This window comes from Numenius arquata, chromosome 1 (assembly GCF_964106895.1).
Source record: "Numenius arquata chromosome 1, bNumArq3.hap1.1, whole genome shotgun sequence".
Taxonomy (NCBI): domain Eukaryota; kingdom Metazoa; phylum Chordata; class Aves; order Charadriiformes; family Scolopacidae; genus Numenius; species Numenius arquata.
In genome coordinates this window covers 12,457,887-12,477,418 of record NC_133576.1, presented here as the reverse complement: position 1 = coordinate 12,477,418, position 19,532 = coordinate 12,457,887, and the positions used below count along the sequence as shown (strand labels likewise).

The window sequence follows — 19,532 nt, the reverse complement described above, 5'->3', positions numbered from 1 at the left end:
GAGGAAAAATAATGAATACAGTTAGGAGAAAACACTAAGAGCAGCTTGGTATAACAAGGGAGAAAAATGGTGGCTCAGTTCTATGATGGCTGTAACATCTGTAACAGCACAGTGACCCTACGCCTCTAGGCAAAGGAAGAGTAAACAGAACTTGGAAAAATCTACTCCTGAACAAAAAAAACCCAACTCCCATTTTTAGTGGATGGGTGTAAAACCTGTAACTGAAATCAGAGGAGACAGCAAAGAATCAAAACACTATATAGAACACTGGGGTCCATACATACTCACATGGCATCATTAGCCTGTTTCTGATTTACCACAGTGTTAAAAAAATCTGGACAGTCTCCTTTTCTCTGCAGGATGACTGAAAACCAGTGAAGTGTCATATATTAAAACCCTTCTCAATCAGCCAGTGAGAAAAAAATCCCCCTCCCCAGCCCATGTGAGGGAGGGGGGGTGTCTCCCAGACAGCAGATGTTTCTAACAGCCCCAGGCACCCTACAGGCATATGCCACTGAGTTAGTTCTCCTAAGTAGCGCTGCACCAAGCAAGTCTAGGCTTGCTAAGATGTTCTGCCCCTTACATGGACTTAAGGACAATTTTTTGTGAGCCCTTCAGGCCAGAGGCTCATGCTTCGCTATTCCATTATTGCTTTCCAAATACGTTTTCCTTCCAGTCTTCCCCTCTTGCTCCTCGTTATCCCAGAAGGACTTTCTGCATCCTGCGCGCAGCGACACTGGCTTCGTCCTCAGAGTCAGACTCGCTCTGGGAAGTAGAGCTCTGGGAAGCAGAGCTGCAGGGAGAGGAGCACTCCGGGGAGCACAGGTAGTGCATCAGTGGGAGGCGATACTTCCCGCAGAAGTCAACGAACTTGATCTGTCTGACGCAGCTGTCAAAGTAGACACCTGTAAGGGCAGAGGGGACATTGACAGCATATGAGACCCCGTGTGGAGAAATCTGAAAGCTCAGCAAGGCTGTTGGGTGTGGTGCAAATGCCTCAAATTAGGATTTAATTGACACAGCACCAGACATAGAAGGACAAGGGATACTGGAGAAAGAGAAGGCACCAGGACACTCATGGAAATGTGAAATTGCTTTTCTTAGGAAAAAAACCCCAAATATCCTATAAAACTGTATTTGGTAGGTGATTCAGAATGGCACACTCTGTGTGAAAAGACACAGGGCAGCTACTTCCAAAGAATCTGTCAATTTCTTCTAACCATCAGGGAGAAATCTCAGGCTGGGAATTTGCAAACTTCTTAAATGTCAAATTAATTCATCCACTTTATTTTCAAACTTGTAAAACCTCTTCTACCAGCTAGCAAAAATGCATTTGCAAATAGACTTTCATAGCTCTACTTTTCTTCTGCTTGAGTGAAGTCACCATGCTGAGTTTGGATGCTACTTTCCATGGCAACAGTGTTACTGTAACACACAATCGGGTTCTCTTCCTGTCACAGCAAGTGATTTTAGACACTGACATTTTCAGAAGTTTCCAGTGGTGTTTTAAGACCTGGCTGGCCTGGAGTAAGCTTTTCTCCTGCAGTGTTAAAGCAATGCTGCAGTACTGTGCTAGTTCACCAGGAAAAGCGAAAAAGAGCAAAACCAATCCACTGTTATCCAAGCTGTGCAAAACTCTAGAAAAGGAAAACGTCTTTCGCATTTAACGCAAGTTCCAGCCTTTCTGTCTTTGTTTACAGAGCTTTGATACTGTCCTGTAAGGAGATAAGATAACAGACTGCATTATAGAGGGTAGATACTAATTAATGATTTTTTTTTTTTTTTCCTTAATCTTCTAAAGGCCGAACGCACAGATCATTTACCCTGGATAAAGATTAAGTATTAAGCCAAATTAAGCCCAAGTATTCCGGGCTTTTCTATGAAGTGAAGCTTGCTGTTCAGCAAGAGTTCTGGCAAAAGTTCTCCTGTCCGTTACCTAGTCTGAGCTATTTCAGGGCAGATGAATCAGAAACTTCAGACCATAAAAGCCTAGTGGAGCACTGGGATGAGCTGCAAAGACTCTGCCAGAAACACTGTCTTACATTCCCATGCAAATACAGTAAACCAGCACTACAACTCTGAACATCATTCCTAAGAGAACAAGGTTCCTTAAAGACAAGTTCGCAGGAGATCTGGAGCCAATGAAATACAGATAGAATTTGGATACAACACCACGTCTAACCTGACCGAACCTCTACAGTCATGGCAAGTCAGAGGGAAAGAAAACCCACCAAGTAAAAGCAGGAAGCAGAGCAGTTAAGGAGAACTTACCCCCGCATTTAGGATTGGGACAGTTGCTGGCCAAGCTCAGATACCGGACAAGATTCTCCGGGAGGTCACTGGGAGCATAGGGAACATTGCGAGTTTTAACTGTGCGTCCAGCCAGTTCCTGAAGGCTTGGGGGATTGTAGGTCAGGTCACGGACAAAGCGAACCACCAGTGGGTTCCCACGCAAGCTCAGCTCTTCCAGGTGAACCAGGTTAAGGATCTCTCGAGGAAGGTAAGTCAGCAGGTTATTGTGCAGGCTGAGGGAACGCAGGGAATGCAGCCTGAGGATGGAGATGGAAACCCAGTCGAGGTGTGCAAGAAAATTTCCACAAATGCATTACACAGACCCGATTACTCTCCCCTCTCCCACCAATTTTCTTTTCCTTTGGCTTTTCTTCCTTTCAAAGCATAAATCCATGCTAAAAAAGCTGCTCCAGCACACACAATGCCCTAGAAAACTTGGCTCACCTGCTGAATGCCTGTTAAAGAAACACAGCCTTAAATACGCTGCTGTCCCTCTCAGTATTTCCCCCTACGCACCCCAAAAAAGAATAGAACAGAACAAAAGCATATGAACTGAGAGCTTTCAGGGGGAAATAATGTTTCCTTGTACCCAGTGCATGCATCAAGAATGGTTCCATGCAATACTCTGAATAAGTCACCTGCTTTCAGTCATGCATTAAAGATGATTTGCTGGTAGGCAGCCAACCCTGGAAAACCCCATGTTTTCATTGCTTGCGGCTGCATCACCTTGTGCTGTGATAATACCAGATCTCAAAAGCTAAGCAAGGTCAGGCAAGGCTAGCAATCGACATGAGTGACAAGCAGTTTCTTGGCTTCCGGAGAAGGCATTCTCCTCTCAGGAAGCACAAATCAATGCTCCAGCACAGCATCCAGGGATGCTCTCAAACCAGTACCAGTTACAAGACAACTAGAATCATTCAACATTGTACATCAAGAATAATCCCACAGCACCATCAAATTCCAACTCATGGAATTCCACCATCTCCACCATCAAATTCCAACTCATGGAATTCCAACCATCAAATTCCAACTCCATGCTGTCATCTGATTGCTTTTAGGGTTACATATACACACCGAATTCTTCACCTCCCATCTTAGGCTACCCAGACAGCATTTGTAGTGTCCTCTTTCCCCCATTATGAAACAGATAAAGCAGTAACTCATCCTCTAGATCTGTGCTACAGGATTTAATAAATGCTAAAACATTCTGAGATCCTAGAGTAAGAAACGCCAAGGGAACGCAGGGGATGGTACAACACAAAAGCACACACAAAAAGGCCTTCAGTGAAAGACAAAACAGACCAAGAATTCATCACTAAGAATACAGTAGCATGGCAGTTTATCTTTTCTGAGTTGCCCAGGTACTTCTCAGGGCTCCCTCTACAAATGTATTAATTCACCTTAAAGCGTACACTTGGTGACATTTTTTTTTCCCCCCATAACCCTTTGATTGAGATTTCTACATTATATATTCATGGTCTGCTTGCAGTGCACCATGCTCAGGATCTTCCTGTTCAAGTTTAGTCACATCAACAAACTGAAGGACAAATAGGTCCTTCCAGGTGCTTTTATCCACACACACAGAAGAAAAAGTTCAAAGAGTTAATTACAGCTGGTGGCTGATGACAGTAAATACTCACTGTGCCAGCTGAGGTGGAATGCTCTGGATCTTGTTGTCACACAGAACTAGATAGCTTAGAGAAGGCAGGTTTGCTAATTCAGGTGGAATGGAAGTAATGAAATTCCCTCCCAGGTACAGAAACTCTAAACTGAAAAAGAGAAAAGAAACACTGTATTATTTCATTAAGGTCATTTCCAGTTTAATTTAACACTATGTCTTCTCATCTCCTGCATTGCTTAAAGAAGATTTACAGGTGACTATGTATAAGATAATTTGCCGAGGGAAAAAAAAAAAAAGCTAGGTTGCACATCAAAATTGCAACAGAGCTGCTGTTTCACAACAGATAACGTTGAGATTTACCTCCAGCCTCCTGCAGTCACCATTGCATTTGTAGGTAGGCACCAGACAACCATGTATTCCTACACCAACCCCACATGCAAAGCTCCAGCTCCCATTTCCAAGGAGAAGCAGCCTGTGCACACAGAGCCTGCAGCACTGATGCAGCTCCCGCTGCAGACAGTGGGAGCTCTCAGTTCCAACAGGAGCAAAGGACGAGAGTAGTGGCTCTCCCTGAAAATCCCATGGGTCTCAGCCCTGCACAAGTGCCAGTTGCTCTTTATGGTATCATTTGACTCCTTGGTGACTACCTGCAACCTTCCAGCAGAAGCCAAAGGCAGCCAGTTCTGCTTTGATGCAGTTCACAAACTGACAACATCACAGCTGCAACAGCACAGAGTGCATCTAAGTCACACAAATATATGCATGCAATTTCTCAGAGAGACTGATTTCAGTACACTGAAGTCATGGAGCCCAAAGCTATCAAAAACATTAGCTGGGCTTAATTGTACTTTGGGCCTAAATAAAAGAAAAAAAAAAAAAAATCAGTGGATGGGAGACAGGAACGAAGAGAGGCACTAGATCCCTTCTGCCAGGTGGAGCAGCCTGTATTTGCTATGCCTCTCTGCCCTTCCAGGAAAAAAACTGGCAAGCATAAAAGCTTCAAGTCCTCATTTCAGAGTCAAATAGTTTGTCTCCCCTGTTCTCAGACGCTCTCTGGAAGAGGAGCAAAGGCAGGTTGAGATTAAGTACTTCTGGCTGGGAAAAGACACCATTGCTGATCGTGGTCCAGACAATACTTTTTCCCATGCCTGAAAAAGGTGGATCCCACAGTCCTGTCTGCAGGCACTGGTTCAAGATCTCCGGTACGTACCCAGGTTAGCTACCTATATACAGTGTACACTGTCCCCCTCTGATCCACCAAGCATTCCCCGCAGGTCAAAGAAAGAGAAGTCATCCAGGCTCCGTCAGCCTTTCTTTAAGAACAGCTTTTAACCTCCTTGGAATACAACACACCTTCATCTCACCCCAGTAATTGATAAAAGCTATGGATCCAACTGGCAAAAAAACCCCAGACCACAGAAGGGACATGGTGGTCGACCCAGAGGTCTGAACCTTGCAACTGTGCCACAGCAGGTGTGGAGCGCCAGAGAAGCTCCTCCCCGAGTCTTCCTGTGGGATGGAGGAGAAGAACGGTAGAAAGAGACTATTTCATTCAGATCTCGCAAGAAACTTGAACCCCAAAGATCCAATGACAGCAGCTGTTTGGGCTACAGGGGCTTCTAACACAGCACAAAGGTCCATCTGCCCAACAGCGAAGAACAGGAGACCTCTGCAACACACCAGGAAATGCTCTCAGAGCTTAACTCCCACAGCAAACTGGATTCGCTTACCTTTTTGGAATACATCAGAGGTAAACTGAGTAACTGAAATTTGACAAAGGCGGCACAAAATTAAGCCTTAAACTGAATTTGACTATGTGAAAGGAAGTAACTGTATCGCTTCAGCTAAGAGATCAAGGGGAACACCACATTTGGAGGTTATTCTGAAAACACAACAAAGTACACAGGAAAAAAACTACCACCAAAACCTCACTGCTCAAAGGTAGCCTCTCTTCTACACAAGCAACCTGTAAGTGAGGAGTGGGGGTAGGAGGAAGGCTACTGTGCAGAGACCAAGTCAAAGGGAGATTATTTTTAATTAAATTTTGATCCCCTAACAAAGCCCTGAGTTTTAACCAAAATCCCACCTTCAACCTCCATTGTTTCCCAAGGTGGATTTAGCCTTCATGGCTCTCATTAGGGACTTAACTGCTGACCATGCAATTCCTAGGCATATTTAAACTCCACACCATTGCTGGAGCCCACAATGAAAACTGTTGGGCAAGGGAATTCTAGCAATGTGGATTTCAATGTTTAAACAAGGTTTAGATATGTACAAGTTTCCATTTCCTAGGAAAAGTGAATAATTAACTCTTCACCCTCTGTGTTGGGAGACAATAATGCCCTCAAAGACATATTGCGTAAAAACACCTACTACTCAGGAAGGGGAAGAAGGGTGCAAAAAATGTTTTTTAAGTTAATTTCAAGGCATGAAATGTCTAAGTTTCAAGACCAGCTTACTGCACAAACTAAGCGTCCAGAACTGCCTACAAACTATTTACAGCTTTCAAATCCATTCTTTGTAAAGTCTGTGTAATGAGAACACTCTGTTATACTAGCTAGGATATAAAGCCCCAACACCAGACTACAAACCATTTCTAACTAAAAATCCACTAAATAAGATAACTCTTTCAGCAGCAACTACGGGCTCCTTAAAAATGGTTTGCTTTTTACCTATCTTGTGAATCACCTTTTTGAGGTCAGCAGACAGACAACTCACTGGGCCCAGTCAAGTACAGCAAATTCAGAATTTCCAACATCAACTTAAGATATGAATTAGATGGTAAATTTATTTAAAAAAACACAGGGAGAAGGGTTTTGAAAGTATAAAGAAACTTATCTTAAAGACAGCAAAGATATTCCTATAGCTTCCACTGAAACACTGCTCAGTAGGCAAAAGAAATCTCAAACTCCTGTCCCCCAAAATACAATTGGCTAGCAAGAAGGATCTAGCCTAGTCTTGGCTGAGCAACATGGAGAAATTAACAACAGTCATTTCTGCATCAAATTCAAGTATCAAGAATTGTTGGAGCAAAGCTAATCATGACACAGACAAGGATTTTTTTTTTTTTGTCATACTGAGCACTGACCACACCAGTGGGGTCAGTTTGCTCCTAGCTCATCCGCTCCTGGCCTGATTTTCGTGCCTTACTAAGCCCGTACCTAGAGCCCAAGGCAATGCTGGCTCTCGAGCTGTCCTGCTCAGGAGGGGACAGTTTGCTGCTCCGCAAGATGAGCAAGAGTACCTCTAACGAAGCAATCCACAACATTTACCATGGTTTTCCACAGGAGGACCATAGCAGAGACAGGACTGAGCTTAGTGAATACTTCTGGCTAACCTTTCACGCTAAGACCAGTTTTTCTGACAATCATTAATCTGTGTAGTCATTTGGACCAGCCAGCTAAGGTCTCGTGCATCACTGTGTACACACAGGGATAGCTGGAATTTTTCTGTACTTTCAAAAGTCAGTCCGGGAACTCAGAAAAGCCAGAGAGCGTCCAGACTCAAACAAACGTAAACTCAGTTCCTATTTTTGAAGCTAGAATAAATGATGTACTTCCAGCCTGCCACATAGGCTCTGACTGAACAAGTTTCAAGAGGGGACAAACACTAACAGAATCCCTCTCAGCAAAAACTGAAAAAAACCCCATTCGACAGAGTAACTAACGGGGTCAGAGACTTTCTCTCTTGCCTTTTAGCAATGTTTACAAATACACTAATAAAAGGCCAGGGTCCCTTTCAGCGTCATATCCAGCAGGCCCCTTGCTCAGCACAGCCAATACTAATTGCTGCCAAGCAGCAGCCAGCACGCCAAGCCCATCGCGTGTTGCTTCTCTCTAGCAGAGGATTTCACACCAGCGGGCTGCAGGGTGGCTGTGTAAATCACTTTACATACAGGAAGGGAGTGGGGAAATGCTCAAACAACTATGAATTGATTCAGGTGGTGACAGCAAAGCTTAACATGCCAAGAGATTGCACATTCTTTCTTTAGTGTGTCCTTGAGGTTTCCAGGTAATCGTATAGCACAAAACAAATCAAAAAGCTGCAAAACACTGATAAATAAGAAGAGCCCACTCTGAGCACTAGAGGTATTTTTGATACCCTATCAATTACCATGACACTTTCATAGTCATGTTTCAAGGGGAGAATGTCTTCTGGCATAGAAGATACTCAAATTTTCAGTCCACCCTGTTTCCCCACAGATGCTTCTTTGGATAAAATTTAACAGCTGACATCAAACAGATGCATCTAAATAGGTAATCTAAAACAAAACAATGAGCCTGAAATAGCTCCAGGTCTTTTTAAGATAAACTTTTTAGCAAGAAATTTCCAGGGCAGTCTTGAGGCTCCTGCAAGGGAGGAATTTAAAAGCAGCCCACAATACACTCCTGTTAACCCTGTTCTACGATTTGCTAATTCCTGAGAGAACTGCATAGCCTTTGCTGACACGCAAATTTAAGATCAAACGGTTGTCTGAAAACTATTTGCAAAACGTTTGAAGAGGGGAAGAAAAAGGGAGGCAGCAACCAGACTTCCTAATGCTGTATCTTTATCAAAGCTTCACTTGCCATTTTTCCCACACTGTGTAACAGTCGTGCTTAAGTGTATACTTGTCTAACATGCTTAATACTACCCACGAATAAAAGCAAATACTCTGGTTTTCATTGCATCTAAGCCTTCACATAAAACTTGGATGAATCCAGTTAGGCGTTCAAGGCCTTTGATCCCAGCCCTCGCACAACAGGGCTTTTCTAGAGGAATCCAAGCAAGAAGGAAAGAAGCACGCATGGCAGACGCCTGGAAAGAACCCCTCTCTTTCCCAAGCTCTTTCCACCTGCTCTTGGTGCTCTACTGAGCGCAGGAGTATTAATTAGAAGAGTAAGACTAAACTCGAAATTCACATCAGGAAATTCAAGGTATCAATTGCATTTTGCTAAGCTCTTGAGAATTTTTACCTTTACGGGACACTCGCAGGTCATTTCCCCAAGCATGCATGCTGATGAGGGCAATTCGTGCACCCTGAAGCCAAAAGCCACAGTTGGACAGTGAAGATTAGAGCTGCACTTTACCAGACTTGCCAAAAAAATTTTGTCCGAAACAGGCACAAGTAGATGACTGCTTTCTAGCTTACCAGCTATAATACACGATGCCCCTTAGCGCATCCCCAGCTGGATCAGCAGAAGAAGGATATACATAACTAATGCAGCGGTGGGATGCCTAAGCAGATCGCAGTTCAGAGCTGCAAATCAGGCTGTGAATCAAGTCTGAGAGTGACTGACCATAACATCTCACACTGAAAGGTCAATGTTGGAGGGAGAACTACAGAAAAGATCGACACTCATGTCTACCTCTGCTAAGCATATCTTTTATCTGAAAACAAACAGGAAAACAATGCAAAGAGGGCTGCTCTCACCCATCTGGTGCATTTTCTACTCTACATCCACATCAACGGCCAATGCTACAATTCAAGTCTTGCACTGTGCTGAAACTGCTAGCTGACAGTAACTGGGGGTGGTGGACACACAGGAGCTGGCACAGCCTCAGCATGGTTAAAAAAAGTCCCCAGCAGGGCCCACTCTTGCCTTTCTCAGAAATGTAAGAGGCTGCTGCAGGTCACCATAGACACTTCTGGTGGAATTCAGAGGAAAGAGCATTGCATTTTTCTAACAGAAAACACGAAGCAAAGGCAATTCATCCTTGGTGCTGACATGCTATGGTCACCATCATCCTGCTGCCATCACCAGAGCAATCATGATCATCCACTTATGAAGCCACGTGAAGGAAGCTTCAAGCATCAGGACATCTATAGGTGGTCCTTCTACAAAGGCCTAGGTGGTAACTGATAATAAGGTGAAAGGCACTCACTTTCGATGCAGGATTTTGCACTGCATGCAAAGATTTGTCCGGGCAAGGATGGGGCAGATGGCTTAAGCTGGAAGGAGGAAGACGAGAGAGCAGCAGTACTGGCTGCAGTTCTTATTGCTGTTCACTAACTTGCCAAATGACCAGGAACATGCTAGGGAAAAAGTTTTGCACAAAATGCCTGACGCCAGCTTACTGCAAAGCTGTGGATTTATTATCTTCATGTGACCAACAACACATGGCACACATCTCTCATTCAAGGGCCTTTGTGTTTGTAGTTGCCAGCATGTTCCTTCTCCTTTGGCAGATAAGACCAAATAGCTTTTCATTCTTTCAACTTCACCATGTAGACTCCTTACCTGCTGAATTCCTGGCCTTCACTAAAACTGACACGCTACCCCTCCAAAAACCACAACAGGAAACTGTATGGGGTGCAGAAGAAAGACATGGGGCTTAGTTATCAAGATTTAAATAAATAAATAAATAAATAAATCTCTTCAGAGCTCAGACATTCCCTGGAAACATAAGAAGTATTTCTAGATCTCTGCAACTCTGCTCAACTTTATAATCTGTGACTGGAGCAAATGGGAAGCCGCCAGGGTCACGGGAAGAAGAGAACTGCTGGCCTCGGGAACTCTAGTACCAGCAGGAGGAACATGTCCGGTCAAAGTGCTGCCTGCATTCCTCTGTGGTCTCAGAGACCACAAGACATGAGAAAAACTTCTTTTATGGGCAGTTGCATATGGGAAAAGGCTCAAAGTCTTGGCTTGCCAGCAACAGCAAGGTGGGCACTTGCAGCTTGAGCTGTGAGGTTAACAGAAGCCCCAACACCTACATCAGGTCCCAGCTCCTGGCCCATAGTTCAGAAACAAATAGATGCCTCCGTGTTGCCCTGCCACAACAGCTGGCTCTGCTCTGTCCTTGTTCAGGCTCGTTTTACCCACTTCAACACTATGCATGTTCACGTTGCAGACACCTCTCTTGTTGGCAGGTGGGAGGAGGGTCTGGCAGCAGTTTCTCTCCAGTACGCATTATCTTTTTGGCAAGGCTGTCAGGTCATTGGTTATCTGGCTTCAATGAACAGATCTAAGATCCCCTCTGGAGGAATATTAGATTATAAACTAATTGTTTTCTCCCAGCTCTGCAAGCAAGTGTACTCCTCCCTTTTGTTACTTAAGCAGTCCCAGATACAGAAGAGTCACTGATGGCATAGCGGTAAAGAAGCTGACAATCCTGGTGGAGCACGGATTTGCTATCTTAAGCTAAAGTTCAATTATGTTATGGTGACACATTAGCAGAAGTTCAGCAAGTTAGCAGTGATTACATGGGCAGCAGACACAAGCTGGGTTTAGTCTAGTTTTTCCACTTGACGCATCACTTTGTAATGATAAACAGACGGTTCAATAGCCTTGTCCGCGTTTGCCCTCTCAAGAATTGTCATGCTGGGGTTCGAGCATGACCAGCCCAAGAAAAGCTGCAGGACAGGACAAACAGGAGCCCTCCTTCAGGGCAGGACAGAGGAACAAAGCAGTGTAACCGTGCAGCATGACAGCAGTGCAGCATGGAGCACAGCACACAGCCCACTGGGGCACCACATGCAGTGCTATGCAATCTGGTACCTTCCTGGGGTCAGCAGCGCAACAAAAAGCAAGGCTGAGGCTTGTTTTCTTGGGAAAAGAAAGAAAAAAAGAGAGAGAGAAACCACAACCACAGAGGAGAGCACGTAAGCAGCAGCAAGGAGCTTCTTCCTCAGAGGTGGGCACAACTATAAGATCCCAACTACATCCTGGATACTCTCAGGCATGCTATGAAGGCAATGAAGATCATCTCCCCCACACAACCGCTCTCCTCCATTTACCACAGTTGGTGCCACTGTCCTCATTTCCTTCATTATCCCTGAAGCGCAACTGCTCCTGAACGGAGAGAAAGCTGAGGCTGTTCCTCCTCATGACAGCCCCAACCCAGGACGCATCCCAATTCTGCCAAGAATGGCATGGGCACTCTCTAGCACTCAAAATGCCTCATAGCATCTCTCAATCTTAGCTTAACCCAGAATTGCTCCAGATCCTCAACAGGTGCATGCTGTACCATCTGGGCAAAAGCTGCATACCCAATTGCATTATATTGCAGTGGACAAAACCATTTCCCACCAGCACTCAAGCAGTTCTGGTACCTCCAACCTAGGACTGTGGGGGAAAGCACCTCCCTTACAACATCCTGCGCTTCCATTGGATGCAGCTCTGCTGAGCCATCAGGGCAAATCCGGCTATTTAGGCTCAAGGTTGCAAGAATTTGTGTAAGAGAGGCTACCTCTGACAAGTCCCTTGGCGAAGAGCCGGGGTGAAAAGATTTCAGACCCAAAGTCTTAGCAGAGAGCCACACAGGGGCTAGTCTGAGGCCTGAGAAACCAGCTGAACACACCGAGATGCCTGCATGTAACATGCAAGTCAGAACATGGCCTCTGGCTTGCCCAGGAGGATGACAGCCTTCAGAAGTACCTATCCCAGGTCAACAAGGGCAGTCAATACCCAGTCCCACCTAAGATCTGTTCCCACCACACCAATGTTCCCAACTGTTGTGATTCAGCCATAGATTTCTATGTCATTGGCTTGCGGTGGTTTGATCCAGCCCCAGAGCCAGATGTACTACTGCACCTGAGCACAGCCTAGGGCTCTACGCCTCAGAATATCAGCTGATCTGTCAGATCTACATGAGCTGGATGGGTGGAGAGAAATACAACAAAAACCCAACCATGCCAGCAAGCACCCTGATGAGACTGGAGCTGGATCAGCAGAAAGACCCTATTGTTTGCATAAGGCACAACCAGATCTTTATTCTCCTGTGCTGTCCATTGCGCAGCCATGAGCTGCATGAGACCAGAGGTTTTATTTTGCTCTGGCCTACAGATCTGTATTAAAGCAAAGCCACGGAGCGCTTTCTGCATGTCAACGCTCATACCAACCACACTGTCATCAGGAGAGCCATCCCGGCAGCGAGGCAGCCCGAGGGCTAGGAAACCCTGAGAGACTCGCCCACTTTGTGAGCACAGAAGCCCCATCGCCTGCCCGAAGAGCGCCTCAGAGTTGCGGCAACTCAAGCTGACGAAGGGGGAGAGAGACACGTTAGCAGCAGCAGTGCTTGGAGACATCCGAGGCCGGGAGGGAGACACGATGCGGGCTGCCGCCGGCGCCCGGCTTCGCGGCGAGAAAATCCGGTCGGGTTTGCCCGGCAGCCGCCGGGGCTTTTCTCGTCCCCCCGGGGCAAAAGGCCCGGCCCCGCGGGCGCAGGGCGGGGGACGGAGCCGTCCCGCCCGGCGCCCTGCCCTCACCTGCGGAGCTCCTGGATGTCGGGCGGGATGCCGTGGAGGCGGTTGCCGCCGAGGCTGAGGCTCTGCAGCCCGCGCAGCCCCAGCAGGGCGGGCGGCACCTCGGCGAAGCGGTTCCCGCTGAGGTTGAGGACGCGGAGGGAGCGGCCGACGGGGGCCTGCCCCAGCCCCTTGGGCAGCGAACCGGGCCCGCCCAGCCGGTTGTTCTTGGCCAGGAGCGTGTGGAGGCGCGGCAGGGCCAGCAGCTCCGCGCCCAGCTCCGCCAGCCCCGTCCCGCTCACGTCCAGCACCTCCAGCGCCGGGAACCACTGCGACAGCCCGGCGGGCAGCCGGCCCGACAGCCGCCGCCGCGGCGGCAGCACCAGCCGCCGCGCCTCTGCGCTGCGCCGCGCCGCCAGCTCCGCCGCCAGCTCCGCCTCCGCCACCTCCTCGTCCTCGCCCTCCGCCGCCGCCGCCACCGGGCCGCGCCGCGGTGGCTCCGGCTCCAGGTCCGGCTCCAGTTCCGGGACCGCGCCGCCGGCCGCCGCCATCCCGCTCGCACCGACCGACGTCGCCGCGCGGCGCCGCCGCCCTTGCGTCATCCCGGGGGCTCCCGGGCCTGGTCCCGCCTCTCCCCGCCCCGCCCCGGAATCTGAATAGCCCCCGCCGCCACCTCCCTCCGCTCCCCACACTGGCTGTCCCATGCTCGATCCCGGGCGGGAGAAGCGAGAGCAGCGCCCGAGGACGCGGAGGGTCGAGCGCTCGTTATGCGGGTTGCGGGGCGCCCGCGAGGCTGGCGGCGGGGAGAGGGCGAGCCCCGCCGCGGCCCCGGAACGAGCATAGGAGAGAGGTGGGGCCGCAGGGGGCAGCGGCTGTGGAGGAGGAGGCTCCCGCCCCACCGCAGCCGGCGGAGGCGGTACCGTTACTGCTCCCGTGGGACCGTTACTCACCCCCCCCCTCCACGGATTACCGTTACGGCCTGCTCCCGGCGGGCCGGGCTGCTGGAGAGCCGCTGGGTGCTGGCGGGATGGCGGCGGGGGGGGGTGTTTGGAAATGGCTCCTTCCCCCTTCGAAGCCTTTTACACTGGCCTCACTGAAGCTCTGAGTCCCTCTAATTGACAAATTAAGAAATAACCTTCCTCCGGCCCTTTTCAGGCACCCTTAGGCCCCGGAGGAAAGGCGCTGTCTGTCCCACCAGTGCCCCAAGGCCTCTCTCAGTGAGAGTGGCATCTCCCACGGTGGCCTGTGGCATTCCCGGCCTTGCCAGTCGGCAGGGGTTTGGTCCAGGGTTTGTCTGCTGTGGTCCTTGCAGACCTGCTGCTGCTGGTGGGACACCAGCACAGGAGCCTCCCCAGAAGTGCCTTGGTGTAGTCTCCTTGCCTGGATGTGAGAAGACAGCTTTAATCTTGAGCTAGGGCATTGGCAAGAGTTATCATACAGTTACAGAATGGTTTGGGTTGGAAGGGACCTTAAAGATCATTGAGTTCCAACACCCCTTGCCATGGGCAGGGACGCCTCCCACTAGACCAGGTTGCTCAAAGCCCCATCCAACCTGGCCTCGTTAATCCATAACACTGTAATAAATCTGCCAGGCGAAGAGGCCTGATGCAGGTTACAGGTTGATACGGAGCTGGCCCAGGTTGCACTGTATACAAACAGGCAACTTGAGATTCGTGATTTTAATTCGTTGCCCTGTGGACACAGGTTAACTGGTGTAAGCAGTAATCGCCCATCGGAAGAAGCAGCAGCAATATGGGATGACAATGAGAAGATTCATAGCCCAAGGGAACTTTTGCCCTGACAAAGTCTGGGCTTCAGAAACAGTCTTGCTTCCTCATGACGCATAGAGGAACCAGAAAGAGGGGAGCAGGAATCTCCCACCCCCTTAAAACGCTTCATACAAGTCTCTATCATCTTAGAGCGGAAAAAACACAAACAAACCACAGTTGGCTTGTACCAGCCAAGAGTTTAAAAATGAGTGAAGCAGTAATGATGCCGAGTTCGAAGGCATCTAGAACACTGTGCACAAAATGCATGGCCCCCTTGTCCTTCCTTCGGTGCTCCTATGAGCTCCAGATTTTACCACTGCAACTATTTTGAAGTGATAGAACCCGTTCCAAGAGCAGGGAGTTGTCAAGGCTATGCCCAACCTTCAAGAAAGGGTGTGCCCTAGTGGGTGGAAATGAACAGGTCACCTTCCATTTGACGTGTTTAATTTGTTTTATAAGTCTCTATCTATGGATTCACAGATGCAAGGCCTGAGGTGAACCGAGAGATAGCTGTGTAAGAGCAGGCACTGTATCAGTACAGTTATTTCTTTTCAGTGTAATTTTGCCCACTCTATAAAGGTTGTGCTGTTTCAGCTGGATCATGATAGTTTGTAGGAGGTTTTATGTAAGCACAAGAGTAAGGTCATCTGGATTTTGCTCATCTCCTGCAATGCTTTAAGCTTGTGCTCTTCCGAAGTTGTGTCCTGTGAACCGCTTAAGTTTTTCCAGGAACTCAGCCTTATGATTAGTTTGTTCCCATCTTCAGAATTAAGGTTAATAAATGTCTTACAATGTAGTTCAGAGTCTTGATCAACCGCTTAAATAGCGTATTTTTTAGTTTGAACCTTAACAGTGCTGGAGAACTGTGAAGTGATTAAATAAATGCAGTGCAGCAACTCGTTAATACTCAGATGTGCTTAGCTCCATAATCGGGCAGGTCAGTTTTTGCCAGGCCTCTGCTAGAGGTGGGCATCAGCCTTCCTGCTCTTCCTCTCTCTCACCCCACAATCGTTTCACTTCCGTAAGTATGCATGTTGCACAAGGCAAAGTATTTATAGTGCCATCTAGCTAAATTCGTGGCTGACACTTCCTTTAATTCCTTTTTAAAATCCTGGGAAATTCTAGCAGTAGAAATTAAAAGAGCAGACCCGCTTTACAGTTGAGCAGTGAATGGGCAGGGAATGCCACAGTTACTGCTGCTTACACAGCAGCTGGTACATGCTAAAGACAGCTGATTATTTTGTGGAAGAGGAAAAGCGAGGAATGCGGCTTGTGAGAAATAAAACAAAACGTGTTATTTTTTAAATTTTGTTTCATTTATTTGGCAGTAATATCCAAACCCCCCTGCTTCAAAAAATTACAAAATCAAGTAAAATAAGTGCACTAAGGAAACCTACAGAATACTGATAAATTTCACACACGTACAGGAGGGAATATAGAGGGAGAAGTGGGACTTTTTTGTTTGTTGCTTAAATTTGGCTTTTTGGGGATTTAAAAAAAAAAAAAAAAAAAAAAGCCTTCCCTGCCCCTTGCAGTCTGTACAGCAATTGTCCCAGAGGCTGGACTTCAGCTGGAATTCAGCACTTCCTTCCCCAGCAGCCAAGACACCCTGTAGGAGTGAGCGACCAGCCTGCTGTAGGGTGCAGTCTGGGCATGGCTCACCGAACGGTCGCCCTTCCTCTCGGTGTGGGGAGGCGAGATGTTTCGGTGCCCTTTGGGTACCGTAGCCCTTAGAACCAGCATCGCTCTCCACAGTTGTGTTTCCCTTTGAGGGCAGAAGGAGGAAAAGGCTCCACAGGTGGCACCCCTTTCCATGGAGGCATGTTCACCGCACTCCTACCCCGCTGCTGCAGGGTATCCTAGGAGATGTTGTATGGCTTGTCAGAGAGCTCAGCTCGCCTTGCCTGAGATAGCAGCTCATCCCTCTGCTTTCCGTGCAAGCGCCAGCTCTGTAAACCTCAACTGCCAGCACCCACCTCTCCAGCTGTCCCCAGCAGCCATCCTCGCAGACCTCACGTCCACAGGAGACAGGAAGGGGACTAGAGAACGTACTCCATAATGCAGCCTACAGAAGCCCTTCAGCCATGGATTGGCTTCCCCTTCCTGCACATGCTCTGCTTCTCCCAGTTGGAGATTCTCCTGACTGGACACTAAGATTTTATCCCCATCCAGGGAAAGCCTTTAAGGCAAGCTGTTGTGTTTTCTCTAAGGCACTTTAATGATCCAAGCTGGAAGGAAGTGAGCTGGGAGGCACGAACTACCTTTCAGAGCAGGGTCGGAATAAAGCAAGACATTTACTAACAATGTTCTTGTGACTCCAGATCCAGCACACAACGCTGTTCTGCTCATACTGCTGGGAATGAGCGAGGGTATGGTTAATGGGTACTGCTATTTCACCTACCACTTACTCCAGTGCCACCAGAACACAAAGAATGACTCCATCCCAGTGTAGCATTGTCCTCATTTCCCTCACCTTCATATGTGACAGCTTCTCAAAGCCAGACCCTCATGGGAAAAGAACCAGCCTGCTTCTGTATTTATTATGCCAAAGCCTCCGAGCATGGTGGGGTAGACTATGATTCTCAGTGGAAACGTGGCACTGTGCCAAAATCAATGGAAGTCCTCTGGGTTCACATCAGGAAAACAGCTCAAAGACCAGCCAGCCTTTAACAGATCTGGCTCATGGATGAGACCACAGGAAGGACCAAGCTTTCTTCTTTTCCTACACTTGCTAGGTACCAGCTCATTTTTCTGCTCCAAGGAAAGCACTGTGCAAAAAGAGGAAGGTTAGGACAAAAGTCCTGCTGATTGTCACTCAAGCAGAACATGCTTTTGCAGATGCAAGTGCAGTTTCACTTCAGTAAGCACTAGGGACTGCAAGACACCTGGAAACAACTGCTGGAGTTGCTCACAAACAGGATGATGGAAATCACAAGCAGTCATCTCAACTCACAGTGCATACAACTGCTTGGGATGCACAGCAGAGGCATAAAGGGAACACGGGAACAGGACATTCAGGTGTGTTGAGTGAATGAAGTACATGTGACAACCGCAGGAGAAAATCAGCTGGGCTTGAGGCTACAGAGATGATTGTCAACAAAAGAGCATTTCATTTGTACTGAGGACCAATACTCCGAGAAACAGGTCAGACAAAAATGACCCATGAAGGGGGATGTGAGAGTGGTCAAAGATGGTCTGATCAAAGACACTGTGAAATGCGTCAGTAATGAGGCTTCCAGCCCTGACTCCAAACTCAGACCTGGAATCAAAGAATAATGCTGCTGCCTTACCCCAGAGGGAGATGGAAAGCCCAAGATGATGGCTACCAGCCCAGACTCCAACTAAACAGTCTTCCACGGAGTTAAGCCTTTTAAAATACCCTACTAGTGGGATTGCCTGGTTCTCTGTCTCTAGACTACTTGACGCTTCCCTCTGGGTGATTTAGAAAGGCACGAGCACGGACTTTGAGCACATGGTCAATGCTAGGTAAGGGAGCAAGAGCTAGAGAGAACTGCAGTGTCAATCCGTGCCTGGTGAAACTAATTACATCCAGCCCTGCCTCTTCTTCCTATGAGGGACATTGCTATCCCCCATTGAGAAATACCCTGTAGTGCAGGATTCACAAGTTGCTTGTGGTGTTTGCGGTGGCTGAGCGCAGTGCAGTACAAACTGTGCATGGGCATTACAGCACTGTCAGTAACAAAAACCCATGGGCTGGGTTTTCTTGAAAGATCTAGAGCTACAAAACATACAAAAGCTGAATCACTACCATAGGAAATAAAGTATTAAAGAAACCCAAACCAAAAAAAAAAGGGGGAGTCAGCATGTGAATGTGATAAGGAAAAAATACGATAGCACCTCTAAGGAAGGGGCAGGGAGAGTAAGAGTGAGATGAGGTCAAAAGGAACCATGTTGTGTTGGAGCCCACAATGTACTGGAGGAGCTGCTGGGGACAGTCCAGTGGAAAGCAAGGAGGAATGTGCTGGACTCATGCCAGCAGCATGGCACCACAACTTCCAGGTGTCACACCAGGCTGACCAGCTTTGAGGAGCTCGAACCAAAGGGGAGGGTAAGCAGGGCAAGGTCTTTGGCTAATGATGCCCTGCAGCACATGCGCTCAGCCACAAAACTGCTGGGCCTGTATTTCTGCAGCCATGGCCGGTGCTGACAATTTTATCAATTGAAGACCCCCTTTTCTCTCCAGCACTGACCTCCATCCTTTCCCCAAGATTCAGGGGAACAAGAAATCCCTGTTAACTCTTGGAGAGAGCAGCTGTCTGCTCTGGGAAAGGGTCCCAGAGGCTGCTGTAAGTCCCTCCCAGCCTTCCAAGGCCCCAGCAATGAAGCTCCCTGAACAGGTGGGCTCTGCTCCCCTTTCCTGGCCCCATTCTCTGTGTATTACAAAACAAATAACCCATCGCTATACAATGTAAATATCTGTGACTGGGGAACTGTAGCAGACACTTGTGCATACTGAGATCAGCACTGGAGGACAGGGTGGCAGGTTGCGCCCATCCTCCTGGGCTCCTCCGGTGTGGAGGCCCCTTACATCTCCTTGGTGCTCATTCTCTTGGTCTTCTCAGCCGTCTCCTAGAGAAAGAGGACACAAAAGTGAACCTCTGCACTGACACAGGAGCTAGCACTGCCCCGAAGCCTTTGGTTCACCCACAAGCAGTGCCAACAC

General features: G+C 48.0%; 2 protein-coding genes across 2 annotated transcripts in view; both read right to left on the bottom strand.

Annotated features, from left to right (window-relative positions):
* Positions 1 to 696: 696 nt before the first annotated feature.
* LRRC58 (leucine rich repeat containing 58) lies at positions 697 to 13,630 on the bottom strand. The gene is made up of 4 exons (XM_074156287.1): positions 13,104 to 13,630; positions 3,933 to 4,061; positions 2,272 to 2,549; positions 697 to 905 (listed from the first exon to the last, which is right to left on the bottom strand). The coding sequence occupies exons 1-4, from the start codon at positions 13,628 to 13,630 to the stop codon at positions 697 to 699; spliced, it is 1,143 nt and encodes a 380-aa protein (XP_074012388.1).
* Positions 13,631 to 16,171: 2,541 nt separating this feature from the next.
* Positions 16,172 to 19,532, bottom strand: part of FSTL1 (follistatin like 1) — a 57,652-nt gene continuing 54,291 nt past the window's right edge. Inside the window, exon 10 of the mRNA XM_074149298.1 lies at positions 16,172 to 19,438. Coding sequence (XP_074005399.1) covers positions 19,394 to 19,438 — 45 coding nt within the window. The 3' untranslated portion in view covers positions 16,172 to 19,393. The remainder of the gene's footprint in view (positions 19,439 to 19,532) is intronic.

What these genes read in the sequence shown, in the direction of transcription:
- LRRC58 (XM_074156287.1), bottom strand. Translation starts at nt 13,630, where the DNA reads ATGGCGGCGGCCGGCGGCGCGGTCCCGGAACTGGAGCCGGACCTGGAG. An exon ending in GACATCCAGGAGCTCCGCAG is followed by an intron (nt 4,062 to 13,103) that starts GTGAGGGCAGGG and finishes TCTCTTTTTCAG; the next exon opens with TTTAGAGTTTCTGTACCTGG. An exon ending in ATTCCACCTCAGCTGGCACA is followed by an intron (nt 2,550 to 3,932) that starts GTGAGTATTTAC and finishes CTCCATCCTCAG; the next exon opens with GCTGCATTCCCTGCGTTCCC.